The sequence below is a fragment of the Scyliorhinus canicula genome, chromosome 1, assembly GCF_902713615.1.
Source record: "Scyliorhinus canicula chromosome 1, sScyCan1.1, whole genome shotgun sequence".
NCBI lineage: Eukaryota > Metazoa > Chordata > Chondrichthyes > Carcharhiniformes > Scyliorhinidae > Scyliorhinus > Scyliorhinus canicula.
The window spans coordinates 193,108,519-193,129,574 of record NC_052146.1 but is presented as its reverse complement, the minus strand read 5'-3'; the positions used below and the strand labels follow the sequence as shown (position 1 = coordinate 193,129,574).

General features: G+C 44.3%; 2 protein-coding genes across 2 annotated transcripts in view; both read right to left on the bottom strand.

Moving 5' to 3' along the window:
• Positions 1–1,391: 1,391 nt before the first annotated feature.
• Positions 1,392–21,056, bottom strand: part of akap12b (A kinase (PRKA) anchor protein 12b) — a 105,200-nt gene continuing 85,535 nt past the window's right edge. The window contains 12 exon segments of the mRNA XM_038792229.1: positions 1,392–2,913; positions 9,957–10,875; positions 10,974–11,453; positions 11,554–12,739; positions 12,783–13,525; positions 13,792–14,152; positions 14,154–14,275; positions 14,504–15,034; positions 15,037–15,339; positions 15,341–15,627; positions 15,630–15,726; positions 15,930–16,723. Of these exon segments, the coding sequence (XP_038648157.1) occupies positions 9,958–10,875; positions 10,974–11,453; positions 11,554–12,739; positions 12,783–13,525; positions 13,792–14,152; positions 14,154–14,275; positions 14,504–15,034; positions 15,037–15,339; positions 15,341–15,627; positions 15,630–15,726; positions 15,930–16,723 (5,822 nt within the window). The 3' untranslated portion in view covers positions 1,392–2,913; position 9,957.
• LOC119970565 lies at positions 10,873–12,783 on the bottom strand. Its single transcript, XM_038805400.1, has 2 exons — positions 12,232–12,783; positions 10,873–12,177 (listed from the first exon to the last, which is right to left on the bottom strand). Exons 1-2 carry the CDS (start codon positions 12,673–12,675, stop codon positions 11,413–11,415), a joined length of 1,209 nt encoding a protein of 402 aa, XP_038661328.1. The 5' UTR covers positions 12,676–12,783; the 3' UTR covers positions 10,873–11,412.

Here is a 21,056-nt window from a genome sequence, read left to right as displayed (position 1 = left end):
GAACTCAAAATACAGCCACTGAAAAGACTAGAAAAACCTCAATAAATTTGATAGATGAAATTTAACAAGGAACAGTGTAAAGCGATAGCATAAGCTTTAAGCAAAAGGCACAGAAACACAATAACCATGTGCTTTACGCTGCATCTTTGAATGTTTCTACAAAAGGCAGTTCTGCATTTGATCTTCCCTGATGCCACTCTGAAGCTGTTAAAAGTGAAATCATGCCCCCTTTTTAAAAACACTAGTTGCCATAAAACAAGGTCCCAATCACTTGGACAAGCCGGGAAGTGGGGGAAAAAAAAGAGGTGTGATGTCATCAATTAGGCGACAGGGAGTCAGTACTATTATAGTTACTGAGGAGATAGACGTGGTTTTAATTCTTAAATTTCCTGGCTTACTATTCTGGTAAGAGAGTTGGAACCAGAGTGTCGAATGGTTCCAACTGGAGGGTAATTGCTGATTGGAAGCTTGACCTTGTGCAGTCCTCGTGTGGGGGCCCCAGCTGATCTGGGATACTTACTGGGTAAAACATGGCTAGAGATCACAAGTCCTGGGCCAATGTCCCCAATCAAGCAGATGGGACTGTCGTTCTCCTCAGCAAGACTGGGCCTCCAGTACTCTGCTGCACTGTAGTCTTAGCATATGATTATGTACAGAATGAGAGATTGCCACTTTCCTGAACTATACATCAGGGCAAAAAGCAAGAGGCAATGAAGATTAGATTTAAGAACCAAGGTTAGAGGGAAATTAAAAGATAAAGCGAAGAGAGGGGGAAATAATTTTCACCTAAAGAATAATTTCCATCATCCAATGTGCCTTAGAGAGGAGAGGAAAACAGAGGAATGGATGCCAACATATGAGAGTTCCGAGAAAGGGGACAGAAACTTGGTGAGAAAATATTTCAGGTTTTGGGAGAGATGTTCAGGGGCTGCTTGGTACAAGGTTTGCAGGGGGTGGTGTGGAGGGGAGGTTAGGCAGTTTAAGGGTGGCTGATGCAAGTCTTTGCACATGGAGATTACACTTAAAATGATTCCTTTTTTTCCTTTCAAAATGTCCCTTTTATGTGGGTCATGGTTACTGGCAAAATAATTACTTAATAGTTGGGGGGCTCAGGATGAGTTTTCATACAGCGAGTTATAGGCTGGAATGAAGTACACCTGAAAAGGTGGTTGCAGCAGATTCAAAAGCAAATAAATCGGAATTGAATTTCTACTTGAAGAAAAGCTACAAGGAAAGAGCAGGGGAATAATTCTATTTGAAGCTTAAAGAGCTGAATGGTTGTTTGTATTGATCAGAGTAGTGGACTGATTTTCCACCTCATGGCAACCATTAATAGTCAATCACTCACAGCACAGACCCACACCATCTACAATAAGGAAACCACAAGGAAGTTAATGCTAATATTACTTTATTTGTAGAAGTTGTCTTAATTATTCCAATATGGCTTTATAGATACACAGGTAATACAATTTGTACAAATGTCACTTTCACATTCAGTTATAAAAGCACAGCAGTGTTAATGAGAGCAGCAGTGGACTCGCGTCGTTGATCCTGCTCTAGTTAAATTCATGCGGTAAATCAGTGTACAGCAGTTACTATTTGTTAACCTGATCATTTACTGTAAACTACATTAACACAAGACAGGAACTGTACAGTGACAGTGTTACAGGTTAGGGTGTAGTGACAGTGTTACAGGTTAGGGTGTAGTGACAGTGTTACAGTTTAGGGTGTGGTTTATTAATGTAGAGGGCGAGGGAAGTGTGCTGGACAGGTCTGACTAACCTGAACAATCAGCTTCAAAATTGCTTTAATGCTGTTCATTTAGTAAGAAACATGTTGGGGAGGAATGGTGAGAAGGGGGTCACAAATAGGCTAAAAGGAAACATCTAAACAGGAACATTACAATGATATGTTGAACATTAATTGTACACAATATCAAGGCACATCTTGGAGGTCGTTATGAATGTCCAAACAAACCTTGAATAGTAATTGAATTCAATGCATCTTTTCACAGATAAACAGGTTTCCCAGTGAGCCTGGCCTCTAGCATACAACTCCCTAAACCAATGAGTTTTAGCAATCTGACCCCAGTTTCCCAACAGTTGAAAGCAATTAGCCAATGATGATTGCATTTCATCCTTTAGAACATTGGAACAGGCCCAGCATAACATTTGCAGGTTGAACAACAATGAAAAAAATCATTAAAATTATCTTTATTCTCATAAGGCAGCATTTTAATCTCAAGTCATTCCATTAGATGATCAGCTTTGTCAGGGCTTTTGAGCCCACTTCAATATTTTAGTCACCTTGGTGAGGTTCATTTCATTCCATATCCAGGGTAAAGGCAGCTTCAGTCATGCAAATTAAATTACGGAATATCAGCTGTAACCTGTAGTAGCTGCATAATGAGAATGATGTATTTGTCATGGACTCATTCACTCTAGATTGCTGTAGGTTTAACCTGTTACTTCAGGAATACTTTAGCTGTCCAGGATCAGATTTGTGATGTTCAATAGAGTATACTTGGATATCTATCCAAAGTGATTTAAGGAAAAGGACTCTTTTGCATTTAAGATATTCTTAGAATTACATTTCACATTATTTTAAGATAAAAACAAGAGAGAATCTTCTAACCCCTTCCTCAAACATTCAGGCACCATCTTCCTACACACGGGTCCCGAAGAAAGCAGGAAAGGGTATTGGTTCAACAATGGATATCATATCATCATCAGGATATCAGCATAAAAGCAAGAATCCATTACGTTAAATAACTATAACAGTGTAGATATAGCTCTCGAACTGATTCGGGATTGTCAATCAACAGGACACAACAGTGGTACTTGGTCTTGTCACAGTAGAGTTGTACTTGTCGCTTTCACATTCTGTTTTTCACGAGTTTGTTTGTTTGGAGCTCTGCAAGTGTACACAAAATTATTTTACAAAGGGGGTTAGCTCAGTTGACTCGCTGTGTAGTGCAAAATGATGCCAACAGCATCATTCCAGGACCAGCTGTGTTAGTTCATAGAGGCCTGCCTCCTTACCTTGCCCTACACTTTGTGCCCCTTGCACCATATAACCAATAGCCTCTCCGAAAGGAGTTTCCCATGACCCTTCCTGGACTATGGCTAATTAATTAAGTATAGCTGCTGCTTCTCAGTTTATGATAATTAATTCCAATTGTGGGCCACAATGTTTGATAATATAATAATCTTTTTTTTAAATATAAATTTAAAGTACCCAATTCATTTTTTCCAATTAAGGGGCAATTTAGCGTGTTCAATCCACCCACCCTGCACATCTTTGGGTTGTGGGGACGAAACCCACGCAAACACAGGGAGAATGTGCAAACTCCACACGAACAGTGACCCAGAGCCGGGATCGAACCTGGGACCTCGGCGCCGTGAAATTATATAATAATCTTTAATATCATCACAAGACTTGCCTTGCATTAACACTGCAACAAAGTTACTGTGAAAAGTCCCTAGTCGCCACACTCGGCACCTTTGTCACAAGCAGGCTTACACTGCAACAAAGTTACTGTGAAAAGCCTCTTGTCGCCACATTCTGTCTCCTGTTTGGGTACACGGAGGGAGAATTCAGAATGTCCAATTCACCTAACAAGCACGTCTTTCAGGACTTGTGCGAGGAAACCGGAGCACCTGGAGGAAACCTACGTAGACACGGGAGAACATGCAGACTCCGCATAGAATGACCCAAGCTGGGAATTGAACCTGGGTCCCTGGTGCTTTGAAGCAACATTGCTAGCCATTGTGCTACAGTTTCTCAAGTAAAATGTTGCAAAACAAAACAAAGACGTCTCGACATTGGGAACAGTGAGACTTCAAAAGACAAATAGGAAGTTAGGCAAGTACAACCTCAGCCTAAACGTATATCTAGAAGACTTCAGACAATGCAGAATTCACCTCGTACTGCACCAGAATATCAGCATGGATTGTGACATTTAAAGAATTGCTATTCGGAAAGCTAGAACACTAGTGGCACGGTGGCAGTGGTTAGCACTGCTGCCTCACAGCACCAAGATCCCAGGTTCAATTTCGGACTTGGGCGAATATGTGGAGTTTGCACTTTCCCCGTGCGCTGGTTTCCTCCCGCAGTCCAAAGATGTGCAGTTTAGGTGGACTGGCCATGCTAAATTGCCCCCGAGTGTCTAACAGATTAGGTGGGATTACAGGGATAGGGTGGGAACCTGACTAGGTAGGGTGCCCTTTCAGAGGTTCGGTGCAGACTCATTGGGCCGAATGACCTCCTTCTGCACTGTAGGGATTTGATGAACATTATAGAAATCATGCAAAGCAGTAAATGTCATTCAAGAAATGTGCAGATTTGTGAATCAATATTCTTGATTTACATGGAGCTGGGAACCACCAACACAATACAATGCTGGAGTCATATCTACTTGGGTGGGTAGAAACATGAAAGAGAAACAGTGATTTTACATCAAAACTACAGCAACCCACTTTTAGGATATTTCGCAGAATTCTCATCAGAATACCAGGTGTACCTTTTGACTTGAACAAAACAAGTGCATAGCACAGAGTGCATCAGAGGAGGACCTCAAGTGTTCCCAAATCAAAAAAACAGTGCAGTTCTCAAGATATCATGGGGGATCTCGATGCAAAGGTAGGAGTTCGTACACACAAGCAGAGAACATAACGGAAGTGGCATATCGGTCAATCTGACTGTTCCTACAGCACCAATTAGGCAAGGCTGAACATGGAGAAGTCCAGGAAACAAAACAAGAAATCAGTAAATATACATTTATGAAACTATCAGTCAAAATTATATCCTGGAGCAGACTGACAAAGATCACAAAAAGTGATTGCCATAATCAAGCTGAAAATTCCTATTAAAGTAAAAGGCAAGCTGGAGGTGAAATAAATGTTTTAAAAAAGTTCAACACGTTCAAGGGGATCTTAATAGAAAGTGCAATTAAGGTTCCAACAAAAAAAAAGTGTTAAGCAAAAATGGATGACCGAGAAATGATGGAGTTGATGGAAGAAATGCAAAACCGTCAGTGAGCTTAACTTCAGTAGTAGGGAAGATGCTGGAATCTATCATCAAGGAAGAAATTGCGAGGCATCTGGATAGAAATTGTCCCATTGGGCAGACGCAGCATGGGTTCGTAAAGGGCAGGTCATGCCTAACTAATTTAGTGGAATTTTTTGAGGACATTACCAGTGCAGTAGATAACGGGGAGCCGATGGATGTGGTATATCTGGATTTCCAGAAAGCCTTTGACAAGTTGCCACACAAAAGGTTGCTGCATAAGATAAAGATGCATGGCATTAAGGGTAAAGTAGTAGCATGGATAAGAGGATTGGTTAATTAATAGAAAGCAAAGAGTTGGGATTAATGGGTGTTTCTCTGGTTGGCAATCAGTAGCTAGTGGTGTCCCTCAGGGATCCGTGTTGGGCCCACAATTGTTCACAATTTACATAGATGATTTGGAGTTGGGGACCAAGGGCAATGTGTCCAAGTTTGCAGATGACACTAAGATGAGTGGTAAAGCGAAAAGTGCAGAGGATACTGGAAGTCTGCAGAGGGATTTGGATAGGTTAAGTGAATGGGCTAGGGTCTGGCAGATGGAATACAATGTTGACAAATGTGAGGTTATCCATTTTGGTAGGAATAACAGCAAATGGGATTATTATTTAAACGATAAAATATTAAAGCATGCCGCTGTTCAGAGACTTGGGTGTGCTAGTGCATGAGTCACAGAAGGTTGGTTTACAAGTGCAACAGGTGATTAAGAAGGCAAATGGAATTTTGTCCTTCATTGCTAGAGGGATGGAGTTTAAGACTAGGGAGGTTATGTTGCAATTGTATAAGGTGTTAGTGAGGCCACACCTGGAGTATTGTGTTCAGTTTTGGTCTCCTTACTTGAGAAAGGACGTACTGGCGCTGGAGGGTGTGCAGAGGAGATTCACTAGGTTAATCCCAGAGCTGAAGGGGTTGGATTATGAGGAGAGGTTGAGTAGACTGGGACTGTACTCGTTGGAATTTAGAAGGATGAGGGGGGATCTTATAGAAACATTTAAAATTATGAAGACAATAGATAGGATAGATGCAGGCAGGTTGTTTCCACTGGCGGGTGACAGCAGAACTAGGGGACATAGCCTCAAAATAAGGGGAAGTAGATTTAGGACTGAGTTTAGGAGAAACTTCTTCACCCAAAGGGTTGTGAATCTATGGAATTCCTTGCCCAGTGAAGCAGTTGAGGCTCCTTCATTACATGTTTTTAAGGTAAAGATAGATAGTTTTTTGCAGAATAAAGGGATTAAGGGTTATGGTGTTCGGGCCGGAAAGTGGAGCTGAGTCCACAAAAGATCAGCCATGATCTAATTGAATGGTGGAGCAGGCTCGAGGGGCCAGATGGCCTACTCCTGCTCCTAGTTCTTATGTTCTTAATTCGAATCAACAGATTGAACAGAGAAATAACAGTGCAGACAGAAAAAAGAAAAGTGGCCGAACGACAAATGCATTTCAGTGGAGACAATGAAAACTGCACCCCAAGGCCATTCACCAGCTTGTTAGCAACATTTTGGAGAAGCAAATAATTTGTAGCAAAGTAGCTCTTTGTAAGCAAAGGATGGATCAATTCTAATGGAAAAGGGCTAAAAAAAAAAAAATCAGGGGAAGTTGGAGTAAATACATAACAATTGTTGAATGACAGAAGCTTCCAATCAAAAATGAAGACAGGCCCAGAAAGAGAAGTAGCAGGAGGGGTAAGAATTTAAAAACGATGTTATTCACAACACTGAAGATCTAACCAGATTTTATCACTTTGTCAAAGAAACCTGGTTCAATAGAATGCAAGATACATCAATAGACTAACTGAGTCATGGAATGAAGGGTTATCCTTACATCCTAACAGCTAAAGTTAGAGAGAAAATTAAATCAGATTTCAGACATTCCAAATAGCTTTGTCGAAGATGATAGAAGAAATGCAAATCTTTTATTGATTACACTCAAGCACTTGATTAACACAAATCATCCTGTGAAAATGCTGAATGACAAACATAGATGGGAAAGATCCTGGAATCAACAGGAATATTGACTGGAATCCGGTAGTGACAATTAGACATTAGGAAGCAAACTGGGGGTTAGACAAAGCTGCATTCCCACACCAGACAATTTCTCCATATACAGTGATTGCATTGTTAGAGGAATTGAAAGGAAGAATGTAAAGTGATCAACAACATCTGCTCTGCTGGTGATTCCATACTTCTCTCAGCAAATGAAGATGACCTGCAAAAATGAATGGACAAGCAAAATGGTATATACGGTCTTTTACTCTACTGCATTATGTTAATGAAAAAGAAAAGGAGACACTGCAGGATGCAACATCACTGCAAATAGGAGCTAGAACTTGGCAATGAATACCAACCATTCAGGAAGCACAGCAACACCCAAGGTCAAAAGCACTATGAAAGTCCAAAAAAGGTTTGGACAAACTGGAAGTGTATTTACAAAATTAAGCAACATTCCAAGAGATATCAGCTTAAGAGTTTCGAAATGAGAATCTGTGCACTGTATAATGTTAGATTTGGTTAATGAATTATAAATGTGAAGCTCGGGAGCATTGGGAAAACAGAAGGCAGTGTCCATGCAGGATGCCAACTGTAAGCTGCGTGAAGAAAATAACCAACACAGAATGCTGAATTGAGGCTGGGACAAGAGAACTCTTAAATAATATATATTTTTTCTTTTTTTTAAAATTTAGATTACCCAATTATTTTTTCCAATTAAGGGGCAATTTAGTGTGGCCAATCCACCTACTCTGCACATTTTTGGGTTGCGGGGGCGAAACCCACACAGACACGGGGAGAATGTGCAAACTCCACACGGACAGTGACCCAGAGCCGGGATCGAGCCTGGGACCTCAGCGCCGTGAGGCGGTTGTGCTAACCACTAGGCCACCATGCTGCCCTTAAATAATATTAAAAGATAAATATTAAAAGACAAATGGAATTTTGTGAATATGCTATCCAAGCTGAAGTGTCTCATCACCACTATAAAGATCAACAGAACAAGAGCAAGAGGCCAACAACAAAAGCAATGGCCTGACAACATTTAGATTGGTTTAACCAGAGCCCCAATGAGGTAATTCACTGATGCCATGATCAGCAAGTTTGGAAGACCATGGTCACCTGTGCCAATCAACTTGGCACTAAGACGATGGCAGAGACTAGAGAAGGCTTGCCAGTTTGACTCAACTGTCAAACTGGGGGGGGGGGGGGGGGGGGGGGGGGGGGGGGGGGGTGGGGGGGGGGACAAGAGAAGAGAAGAGAAGAGAGAGAGAGAGAGAGAGAGACGAGAGAGGAGAGAGAGAGAGAGGAGAGGAGAGAGAGAGAGAGAGAGAGAGAGAGGGGGAGGAAGAAGAAGAGGGAAAGAGGTGATCGAGGTTCCTATGCATTGAGTGGATAAATACATATGGGACTCAGTCAAATATAGGGTTCTCTAACTGAGAATATTCATGAAGGCCTGCCTTCTCAACCTTGGCCCTCACCAGAGGTGTGGTGATCCTCAAGTTAGACCACCACCAGTCAGCCCTCCCCCTCAAAAGGGAATCCTATGGTCATCTGGGACTATGGCGACTTTATTTCACTCTAAATGGTGCAGAGGGGGTGGGAAGAGTTAAATATATTATTTGTAAGATAATGCAAAGTCCAAACATTCCATTAACCTATTTCTTCTCATTTTTCCCCACTGGGAGCACAGGTTGAAATATATTGAACAGTCAAGAGGGATTCCCAACTGCAGTTTGTTTTATAAGCACACCAAATGCAGCTTCACTTTGGTCAGGTGTACTGCACAACTATTGAGACCAGGGCTAATATCCACCTAACCAGGAGGCATGATTGCTATTTACTGGTACGAGCTTTGTACAATGGCAGGTTTGGGAGATTGTGCAAACAGGCACAGGTTCAGGCTGGGAAGGCCTTGCAGCAAAGCTAGACTGAATGCAGAGGACAATTTCACAAATACTGAGATCTCAATGTAAAATGGCATTAAAATTTTGAAGATGGTCTCACAACAACAAAAAAAAAGAAAATCACGGAATAGACAAATTGTGAAATCACAAAATTCTGCATCAACGTGGGCCTCAGCTGGAGAGCCCAATCTCTTATCATTTAACTCTGGGAGGCTCTGTCACCACAGATGGTGCGATCTCTACAATGACCTGCTCTTCTGCAGCAGCCACAGTCAGTGGGAAAACCTGCGGGTAGTGATGCGCTATGGGAGCACCAAGTTTCATCTGAAATGTTAAGAGGCAGCCCCCCTCACCATGTGCTTGCCTTGGATGGATGTAAATGATCACATGACACCAAGAACAGGAGAGCATCTTCCCTGGTGTTCAAACCAATACTTTTACCCTTAACAGTCAATCATCTGTTTATAGAATCTGTACACAAATTTGCTGTACATCTTGTACATAACAGTAACTACATCAAAAGGAATGGAAAAGGAAAAAGTTCTGTTACACTCGCTCAGATTAATGTTGAAATTGGACAGGAAACTTGCAAATGGAGCTTAAATGGGCTCAGAGTTTTCCAGCACAGAGACCCATTACGTCTGTGCGAGACCAAGCAGCTCCCATCTATTCCAGTAATCGGACGAGAAGTGAAAAATAAATTCACCTGGCCAAAAATGGAACCAACATTTTTTTTTTTTTAAATTTAGAGTACCCAATTATTTTTTCCAATTAAGGGGCAATTTAGAGTGGCCAATCTACCCATCCTGCACATCTTTGGGTTGTGGGGGTGAAACCCACGCAGACATGGGGAGAATGTGCAAACTCCACATGGACAGTGACCCAGGGCCGGGATTCGAACCCGGGTCCTCAGTGCCGTAGGCAGCAATGCTAACCACTGTGGAACGCACATTTTTTTAAAAAAGGATAGTTACTCAACACATTTAAAGATTTTACTTGCCTCAGGATGGTGTCTTCTCAGCTGCACCTTTTGCACACTCTACGGTAGAAGACTGATCCATTTGGTGCCCGATCTGCATTTCTTCACTTCCTGGCTTTTCAACTGCCTTAAAAGCCTGATTTTGATCGGTCTCTTCATTTTTGTTACCAGTGGATTCCATTGCATCACCTTCCAGCTTCTCATTTGCAGCTTCTGGTGTACAGTCCTCAATAGGAGAGATCATTTTGGCTGGGACATCTTGCGAAGTTTGTTCTTCAGCCTGTGGCTGGGCATTTACAGGTTGGTCTTTTCTCGCCAGTTCGAGAGACTGGTGCGTTCCTTCAGGCTTCTCTAAAGATTGGCAGCATTCTACTTCAGTCATCTTGGATACGTCAGGCAACGATGCAGATTCTTCAGAAACATGGTCAGATAACGATTTCCTTTCTCGCTTAGTTTCCACTGATGCACCAGCTTCAGTCTCAACTGCTTTCTGATCACCCTCTACTGCTGCTTCAGACACCAACTCGATTGACTGAGTCACTGCCACCTCTTTCGCCAAAGCGTCAGTCTCCTTGCTTTCCAGGGTTCGCACTCTTTGGCAAACTTCATTACCTTTTCCTTCTGTTGTGGTGACCAGTTGTAGCCCTGGTATCTTTTCTTTATCTTCTTTATGCATTTGCTCATCGTCTTGACCGTGTTCATGCTCAGCAGAAACCCGTGCCTCTATTCGAACAGTTGGCATCACAACATCCTGCATTAGCCCCCGAGCAAGCATTGTGCTTTGCTGTTCAAATGTCTTTGCTTGGCCAACTTCTAATTTGGTCTCTGTTTCCAAAGATTGTAATCGCTGTTCAACTCCAATTGTATGTTCAACTAACCCTCCTTCAAGCCGATCGGTGCTGGAGCTTTGCTGCCTTTGCCCATCAGAAGTGAGCCTATTTTATGACTCACACCAGGAGTGTCCACCATGCTGCCAGCAGCTGCTTCTATTGCGACCTCTACAATGGCAGCTGCAGTTTCTACCACTAGACCTGGTACCACATCAGGCTGAGCCAGTTGGAGAACCTGGTCTGCAGCACTTAACTCTGAAAGTTCCGTCACCACAGGCACGACGGTCTCTGCAAGGACTTGTTCTTCTACAGCAGCTGCAGTCACAGGGAAAAGCACTTTGTGAGGCTCTGAATTCTCAGCTCCAGAAGGATCCACAATCAGGGTCACAGTCTCACTTTGTACAGCATGAAATTCATCAATGGAACCAGAGTGCAATTTTACTTCATGGTCAGTTCCTAAAGTTAGATCATCAAGTTTGGATCCTTCTTTGCCTCCTTCAGTTGAAGTTTCTGTGGAGGCCAACTCTCCAGGAGACTTCAACTTGATTAAATGTTCATCAGTTGCTCCATTGGACCACTCCACAGCATCTCCTTTTTGCAATTCAGCAGCCCTTTCAGTGGCTTCACATAGTTTAGGTATGGTCACATCAACTTGTCCCCTCTTTATTTGCTCCATCCAATTGGCCATCTGTATGTGGAGTCTCAATGAATTCAGCTTCATGTGGACCTGGTTTGTCCTTTTCCACAGTCGATAGCTCACACCCCACTTTCTCCACAAGTTCGATCACTTGGTCAAGACTCTCGCCTTCATGTGTAGCTTTGACCTCTTCGGTTGCTGTGCTTTGTAACTTGCTAGTTACACAAGGTATGGTCATTTCAAATTCTTTGGTCACTGATTCAACCACCTCAGTTTCTGGAACTTCCACAAGTTTTACGTTACAAATGGTATCAACTACTTCTGTTTCCACATGCTTCACAACCTCAATGATTGTACTCTCAGTAACTAAGTTTTGAATAGTTTCTTTAGACTGTTCTACAATACTTGGCTCTGGATGTAGAATTTCAGTTGCTGGAATCAACATTTCGACTACTTGTTCCTTTGGTCTCTGCTCCTCATCCATTCCTTCAAGAGTTTTTGTAGTCTCTCCACACACTGCCTTACTCATTTCAGTTTCCATATTCGCAGCAACAGTTTCCTCACATGCTTTGGTTTCAACCATCTCTTGCATAATCGTGATAGCACTGACCTGCTCGTGTGCAATTTTATCACCTGTTGCCATTATTTGTACATTCTTTTCAATTTCTTCCAATTTTGTAATTGCTAGATCACCTTTTTCTTCATAAGCAGCCTTGCCCTCTTCCACTTCCACCTCCACTAGACCAACAGCAACAGTACCCTCACTACATACGGTCTCCGTCTCCACCACAACTGGACTGGCATCAATAGCCTCTTCACCAAGTACAGCCTCCGTCTCCACCACAACTGGACTGGCATCAATAGCCTCTTCACCACGTACAGCCTCCGTCTCCACCACAATTGGACTGGCATCAATAGCCTCTTCACCACATACAGCCTCCGTCTCCACCACAACTGGACTGGCATCGATAGCCTCTTCACCACGTACAGCTTCCGTCTCCACCACAACTGGACCAACGTCAGTACCCTCTTGACTACGTGCGACCTCCACCTCCTCAACTGGACTGGCATCAATAGCATCTCGACAACATGTGGCCTCCGTCTCCCCTGGAACTGGACCGATATTAGTGCCCTCTTGACCATGTGCAGACCTCCGTCTCCACCACACCTGGACTGGTGTCAATCGCATCACTACTGGACTGATTTCAGTGGTCTCCCCATTAAATTTAGCCTCCAACATGGCATGGGTGTCTTCAGTACACACAACCTCCATCACTTCTACAACTGGATTGATTTTGACAGCTTCTTCACTTTCTGTAGCCTCCTCACTCCCACCACTGGAGTGATTTTAGTGGTATCTTCACTACACACAATCTCAGTCACCACAACGGGACTGATTTTTTATTGCCTTTTTCCCTGCACGCAACCTCCACTTCCACAACTGGAGTGCTTTTAATGGTCTCTTCACTATGTAGAACCTCTGTCACTCCTACAACTGGAGTGATCTGCACATTCTCTTCACCAAGGACAGCCTCGGTCACTTCTACAGCTGGGATAATGTTGACGGTCTCTTCACCACACACCTCTGAAACGGTCACCACTGGAGTGATTTCAATGATCTCTTCATTACATACCACTTTGGTCACATCCACTGGAATGATTTCAGTGCTCCGTTCACACACCACCTCAATGTTCTTTCCACTCGCTAGAATCTCTCTGCATATCCCCACAGCCACTTCCCCACCAATTTCTTGAGCTTTTCCAACAGTCTCTTCCAAAAGAGCCTCAACTTTTTCCGCTCTTATCTGATGTGCAACTTCTGGAATTGCTCCACTTGTCTGTTCCAACATCACTTCAACCTTCTCAGCAACCTCTGCTGGGATTGCTTCAGTAGCCTCCCTTCCCATCTTCTCAGCTATCTCTGCAGGAGCAGCTACAATAGTCTCCTCACATTCTGGCAGAACCTTTTCCATACAGCTGGTTTTAATAGTTTTGATGGACTCTTCACACGAAACCTCTGGCTTTACCACATCTTCTGCTCGACTGACTCCAGAGGTCTCTTCAAGTACACTCTGCACATTTTCTGTCCCAACCTTCTCTCCACAGCCTCCGACATTCCAGTTTCAACTCAGCCAAAACTATCAGCTGCCACAATCTTGTTCACTGAAACGTCCTCATCGACCATGGGCATTAACCCAACAGGCCCGTCAATCTGTTCTAGCGAAACGCTACATTCCACACCTTGTGTTGTACTTCAACTACCACCTCCTGAACCACCTCCACTGTAGGCTCTAGGCGGGCGGAAGCAGTGCTTTCTATTGGAGGAATGGTTTTGGGCTCGAGACTCTGGGCAGCTGAAGCCTCTTGCATTTTAATCATCGTTTGCTCAAACCATTTTGCCACATTCCTGCTGCACATCTACAGTGGCAACCTGGATAATCCCATTAGAGACCTTGGAAGCAACATCAGATTTCTCACTTTCTACTTTCTGGGCAGATTCAGGCAGTTCCATTTCACACGAGGCCTCAACCACTTTATCCTGGATTTTTCCCACGGAGATTTCAGGCTCTCGCTGGCTGCTTTGCATCTCTGACGCAGCCATCATTTCACAGAAGGACACGACCGGACCCACCGACAACTTCACTTTTCAGCCAGCCTCCTGCAGGACCTCCTGGGTTTGCCTGGTTACCAGGGCTTCATCCTCCCCGTATCGGGGTGCCTCTGCAGTAGTCACGGGCGTCTCCGTAACGCGAGACTGCTGAAACCATCTCAGGTTGTCTCCTCGGTTAAGGATCCTCGGCCGGTTACTCTGGTGCAGTCACAACCTCAGAGATCATCTCTTGTGCTTCTTCAGCAATCTCAACCGTATAGTTTCACTAGTCGCTTCTGCTAACGGAATTGCATCACCAACCGCCACCTCTCCTTTAAGAGTTCATTCATAACCACAGTTTCTTCACTCTCTGCTCAATGGTGTCGGAACTGCTGCCGATATCCACGATGGAGATCTTTCATCAATGCTGCTTTTGATGACATCCAACTGCCCCCGTTCATTGTGACAGTTTTCTCAGCATGGGGTTTCTCCTGTTTCAGCTGGAGCTTCATGCTGAGTTAGAATTTCGTCCGTGTGAACAGAGTCCTGTTGCAAGGGTTATCTGCTGCTCCTTAGTCATTCCCTCTTCTTCCACAGCATCATATTCAGAGAGGGGAACCACTGCAGGTGTGTCAGACTCTTCTCACCTCTTGCTCACTCCAAACTCTGCCCATCCTTCAACACCTTCAGCCAGAGGTTGCTCAGGTTTAGCATCTGACCTCTTCTTTCTTCGGCCTGGTATCAGTTTTTTGAAAGAAGCCCACGACTCCTCCTTGGCAGATTCGGTTCTCCGGATGAACAGCTTCAGTGGAGGGTTACGGATTCATCTGCGCGTTCTTCAAGCTTGTGATTTGGACTTGCGCCTTGAAGTCACCAACCTCTTAAAAGATTCCCATCGTGGAGACAGCCCAGACACTTCATCTTCCACAGGACTCGCAACACCTTCTGGAGGTGTTCCAACTGGTTCCTGATCGGTAATCTTGCAGACTGTTAGCCTGCAATTCTCAGCACCATCTTGCACTTGACCCCTTTCCTCAGGTCAACGTTTTGGGCCTCCTCATTTGGGGCATCCGAATCAGATAGTTTCCTTGCCCTTTTCTTCGAAGATCCAACACAGATTAAGGCTTCCCAGGATACAGGGGCATCAGCTTTCTTTTTAGAATCATCAGTGCTTTGTTCTAAACTATGTTCCTCAGCAATCGATTTAGCTTCTTCCCTTTCGACTGATGCAGCACTCTCATTGGAAGAGAGGGTTGCACTCTTCACTTTATCAGTCTGTTCATCTTCTTTGTCACTATCAGATGGTATTTTGGGACGTTTTTTTGATGTCACTAACTTTTTAAATGAAAGCCCATGCGGTGATGCTTTCCTTCTTTGCCCTCTCCATTGGTGGCACAGTTTACTCCCTCTGCCTCTGGGTTCACGGCGCTTCTACTGTATCAGCTGGGGTTGTCTCACCCATTTCTTCTGGAGGGGTTAGAGGAGACTCTGACTTCTGCCCTTCAGGACTGCCTTCAGATTCAGTTGAAGACTGTAACGCACATCGTCACCAGCATCTCCCAGTTTGGTATCCCTTTCTTGGCTTTGTTTTTTTACCAGACAGCTTTTTGATACTACTGCTTGTGAAGAGTTTCTCAGGGGGCTGCCTTGCAGCTTGGCCTTTTCCTGTGATGACAAGAGCTCTGCCTCGCCCATTATAGGGTTCCTGCACCTTGACCAAAGATTGCTCCTGGACTATATCAGTCCTGTTCAGCGCAAAGCCCCTGGAGCTCCAATGCAGGCAAATTCCGCTTTTACTTCTCCCTCAGCTGATGCACTTGGCTCATTCCTCATGATGAGCTGGTTCACCTGATCCTTCTCCAATGCTGCAGCAGTAGCCGCCACCAACTTGGTCCTTGCAATTTGTTTTGTTCTGTAGAAACACCATCTTGTCGTTAGCAATTCCCAGGTGCTCTTTTGCCTCCTAACACTGGCAGTTCTGCTGTGAGGTCCTCAAAGCCATCATCCCTCTCGCTCTTTTCTTCCACTGTCTGAACATCCAAGATCTCTGCAGCTTCCTGTGAAGCAGAGGTCTCGTTTTGAGTTTTGGCTCCATGGTCACCGTTAGCATCTTCAGTGGAAATGACCTGCTCCCCATTTACTTCAGCCTTTTCCCCAATGACAAGTGGCTCATCTTTAGCTTTCTTAAAACTTGGCTTCCTTCGCAAAACCGAGAAAAAGCCTTGCCTGAAAAATCTCTTGAGTGGAGAATCCACAGCAGGGCTCTCTACTGGGCTGGCTGCAGACTCCACCGCCACCAATATCTCCTCAGCTGCAGCTGGTTTTGGTTCTGCTTGGCCAGTGGACTCTTCCATTTTCCCAGGGGAAAGAACTTCAGGTGGACTTCCCTCTGCCTCTTCGGCGACTGGACTCACTTCACCATTTGTGCTTCCTTCCATTTCTTGTTTGGACTCACTGCCCACTTGACCATCTTCATCCTTTTTCACAGTCAGTAACTGCACAGGCTCTAACTTCACCGGCTTCTCTTTCTTCACCGTGAACTTGCAGCCCACAAACTTGAAGACCTTCTTGAAACCAATCTCACCAGCTTGTGCCTCCTCTCCAATTTCTGCAGGAGGATCGGTGGCTTCTGGAGAATCTCTCTGTTCACCTTTGACCTCCGGGGGAGTCTCTTTCTGTTCAAGCTCCATTTCCTCCAGCTCTTCGTCTCGGAATAGGCTTGTTGGTTCAACTGTAACAGAAACACCCAAAAAGGTCAGTCTCTTGATTTGGCAAAACAAAAATTAAACAAGTAGACAACATGTTTCGAACAATTTGTCGATTAAAGATTTAAAATGCAGTCACCGCTACAGCTAAATCGCCTCCCATTCCTTACTCACATGGTATAAAAGTCAAATTAAAATATTTTGCCATTTCCAATTTAATCAAGTTTAATTGACGTCAATTTTCCCCAATGGGATACCCCAGCAGGAAGGCAATCTTTCTAGATTTATTTTCCTCCGGCACCTCGGGTGCTTACTTAGTTGCACCTTGTTCCTCTGGCCCCATGCAAAACAATGGTCAGCAAGATTCCATCATTAGTCCTGATCCATGACTGTCTTTTGCTCATACCCAGTGGTGTCCTGCTCATTGGAGGACCTTCACCACGTCTTCAGCTAGTCCCATGCTCATCTTCCACCACCTGGTGCCCATTCTACTGCCACTCGCGCAGAGGAGACATCCAGGAGACAAATACATGCCCTGCATGTCTCAGTCATCTCTCCATGTCCCACAGGTGCCACCGCGTAGTCCATTGTAGCATTGATGGTGATGTCAGAGATGCCCAGTATCTATGTAGGCAACATTGGTGAAAGACGTTCCAACTTGCATGCTGCCTTTGCTTTTTTATTTTTAAGAGTACCCAATTATTTTTTTCCAATTAAGGGGCAATTTAATTCACCTAACCTGCACATCTTTGGATTGTGGGGGTGAAACCCACAGAGACACAGGGAGAATGTGCAAACTCCACACAGTGACCCAGGGTCGGAATCGAACCAGAGTCCTCAGCGTCAAAAGCAGTGGTGATAACCACTGCGCCACCATCCTGCCTATGTTTTTGCTGTTTTCTTTCATCTCTCGCTGGTACAGATTGTGGTTGGTACTATGGACATGTAGACTCTCAGCTTAATGTCATATTGGCATTTGATGGGGCAGCATGGTGGCACAGTGGTTAGCATTGATGCCTACAGCGCCGAGGACCCAGGTTCGAATCCCGGCCTGGGTCACTGTCTGTGTGGAGTTTACATGTTCTCCCCGTGTCTGAGTGGGTTTCACCCCACACCCAAAGATGCAGAGTAGGTGGATTGGCCACTCTGAATTGCCCCTTAATTGTCAAAAAAACAATTGGGTACTCAATTTTTTTTTTTAATTGGTGTTTAATAACTGCTCGAAGACTGTTTGCTGACTCGTGGACGTCTATCTGTATGCCATCATCCCTGGGAATGTTACTTATGTAGGGGAAGTGATTGAAGTCCTCTTCTGCTCTGATGCCAGAAGGTGATGGGAGAACCTTATTGCCATCCAGCCATCACTGACTTGGTTTACTCAGAACTGGCATGTAGACCAACCTCTGCATTGCTACTCAAACCGGGGATCATGATTTGACGGCATGAATGATTCTAGGACCATGTGGTCTACAAAATCTAGGTCTGTCAACTGGTGGTTTAGCCACAGTTCACCAAAGTCTGCCCCCCACCATCAACTTCCTCAGTTGTTCAGTGATTAGCACTACTGCCTCAGTGCCCAAAGACCCGGGTTCGATCCTGGCCCTGGGTCATTGTCCGTGTGGAGTTTGCACATTCTCCCCATGTCTCCTCCTCCTCCCCCGCCCTTAGTCCACACACAAAATCCAAAGGTGCACAGGTAGGTGGATTACCCATGCTAAATTGGGCACTCAAATTATGAAATCAATGACCAAGGGGACAGTGGTGCCGGTGTTGGTCTCAACAGAGCAGCTGAAGTCCTGGTATACAAGGCTTTCAAGATGTTGATATACTGCTCCGGACTGCCGTATTGTCTTGTGATATACCAGAGTTGACAAGCAGTGGCTTTGATACTCTAGGCTCTGGTCCAATTTGTTCCTGGGCGTAAAGATCTGCTCACTGTAAAGATCAGGCAGGTTTCTGGAGGTGGAAGATATACAAAGGATACGGTCTACTTCTGTTGAGGAGCACCATGCTGAAGACTTTGCCAGATACTGACAGCAGTATTATGCCCTTCAGTTGTTGCAGTCGTTGAGGTTCCCTTTGTTTTGCAGCTTGACAATTAATGCTCACCTCCAGTCACCCAGCCCAGATCTTGAATAGCCAAGGGGACCAGCGGTTTACAGGCATCAATGGACTGGTATACAGAAGACTAATCCAACATCTACAGTAGCACAAACACAGCCCATCAAACTTGCACTTACATAGCATCTTTAACACAAGATTCAACAAGGTCTAACGTGACAATAAATCAATGTTAAACTAAATATGATATTAGGAAGGGTGACTGAAAACAAATTCTAACGCAAGGGTCCGAAAACATTGGTGGGAGTAGTTTCTAGGCCAAACACCAGTGGTAATGTCAATTATAGTACAAATCAGGAAATTAGAACTACGAGTGGGTTTGGGGTGGAGTTGGAGTTATTTGCCTTTTCCTATATTTGCAATAATTTTTGTTGCATGGTTTGTTGACAAACTATTGAAAAATCTGAAATGGAACCATACAACAAGAGTAATACAGTAATCATGGGGATTTCAACCTATATACACTGCATAAACCTAATCAGCACTAATGTTGTGGATGAAGAATTCTGTACGCAAGATGGTTTTCGCGAAGTCAGTTGAGGCACCAACTAGGGAACAGCCATTTTAGAGCCAATAAGCCAATTAATATTCTTGTGAAGCCTTGTGTACCTTGTTGAGGAGGATGGGAGATCTCCTCCATTTATACCCAATCTGTGTTGGGTTCTTGTCCCCATTCCCGCACCATTTCTGCCGTTGCTGCCCAGTGGTAGTATTGTAGGTTTGGTACGGCCAACCCCCATTTGATTTTTACTCTTTGCAGTGTCGGTTTAGGAATTCTCGGGTTCATAGACCACACACACGAACGCCATGATTAGACGGTCTACGTTTTGGAAAAGGCCTTGGGGATGAATCTAAACAGAAAGAGGAACCTTGGCAGTACATTCATTTTGATCGTCTGCACTCTTGCTGCCAGGGAGAGTGGGAGTGAGCCCCACCGTTGAAGGTCTTTTACTTCCTCCACCCGGCTGGTCAGGTTCCACTTGTGGATCTGTGACCAGTCTCTGGCTAATTCAATCCCCAGGTAACAGAATCTGTTCTGGGGCGTTTAAACGGGAGCCCCTTCAGCTCGGTCCCTCCCCCTTTTGGGTTCAATGGGAATGCCTCACTTTTGCCCAGGTTAAGTTTGTAGCCAGAGAAGATTCCAAACTCTTTCAGTATTTGCTTATTAATACATGATTGATTGATGTTATGGTGTGTATTAGATGTATTTAATCTTATTCATGGGATCATGATTAGTGAACATGCCCAATTTCAATCTTGCAGCACAGAGATGAAGGAGGGACAGTCATGCAGCCCACTCTAGCCTAGGTTCCCCACCACCGATAGAGCGCCTTGGAGAAATTGCAACTGGAGTATTGGTCTCCTTACCAAAGGAAAAGCACTAGGAAGATTCACTAAAATGGAGGAATCATCCTATGAGGAACAATTAAATAGACTAAGCTTTTATTTGCCAGAGTTTAGAAGAATGGGAGGTGTTTCTCATTCAAACATAGAAAATTCTTACAGGGTTCAACAGAGTAGCTGCGGGTCATCTAGAACTCGGTGAGTCTCAGAAGGGGAAGACCATTTAGAACTGAGATTAGGGAAGGTGAATCCTCCCCCAGATGCCTGTGGAGGCTCAGTTGTTGAGCCTGTTCAAGACTGAGATCCATGGATTTCTACATCTTCATCAAGGGATACAGGGATAATGCAGGAAAATGGTGTTGAGTAGACGATCAGTCATAAACGCTTTGAATGATGGAGCAGTCTCGAAGGGCTGAATGGCCTACCCCTGCTAGTTCTTGTGTTCCAATTTCTTGACTGAGATGGTAAAAGATATAGTTGGCAATGGTAGAATAAAGGGAGTGGGGCAGCAGATTGTTGGGTTGTAGAGAATAGGTGGGGTGACATGGAGGGGAGAAGCCCCGAATAGATTTCAACATGTGAAAGCTATGGTGAAGCTACTCAACTTGCATGCAGGCAACAAAACAAAAAATCAAAACGGAGGACAGAATTCATGGTCCAAGTTGTTGAACTCCATATTGAATCCAGAAGGCAGTAAAGTGCCAAATCGGAAAAAAGTGCCTTGCTGTGTTCCTCCAGTTTGCATTAGGCTTCACTGGAATATTGTAGCAGGCCAAGGACAGAAATGTGGGCATGAGAGCAAGATGGTGAATTGAAATGGCAAGTGACAAGGAGGACTGGGTTTCATTTGCAGAATAAGTAAAAGCATTCTGCAGCGATTAGAGGCATATGTGG

Bases quoted from the DNA above. Each gene is read 5' to 3' on its own strand.
- LOC119970565 (XM_038805400.1), bottom strand. From the start codon at position 12,675: ATGGAGGTTGTGTGTACTGAAGACACCCATGCCATGTTGGAGGCTAAA. The intron at 12,178-12,231 runs GCTGTACTTGGT...GTGGAGACGGAG, and splicing joins CAGTTGTGGTGGAGACGGAG to ACCGTATGTAGTGAGGGTAC.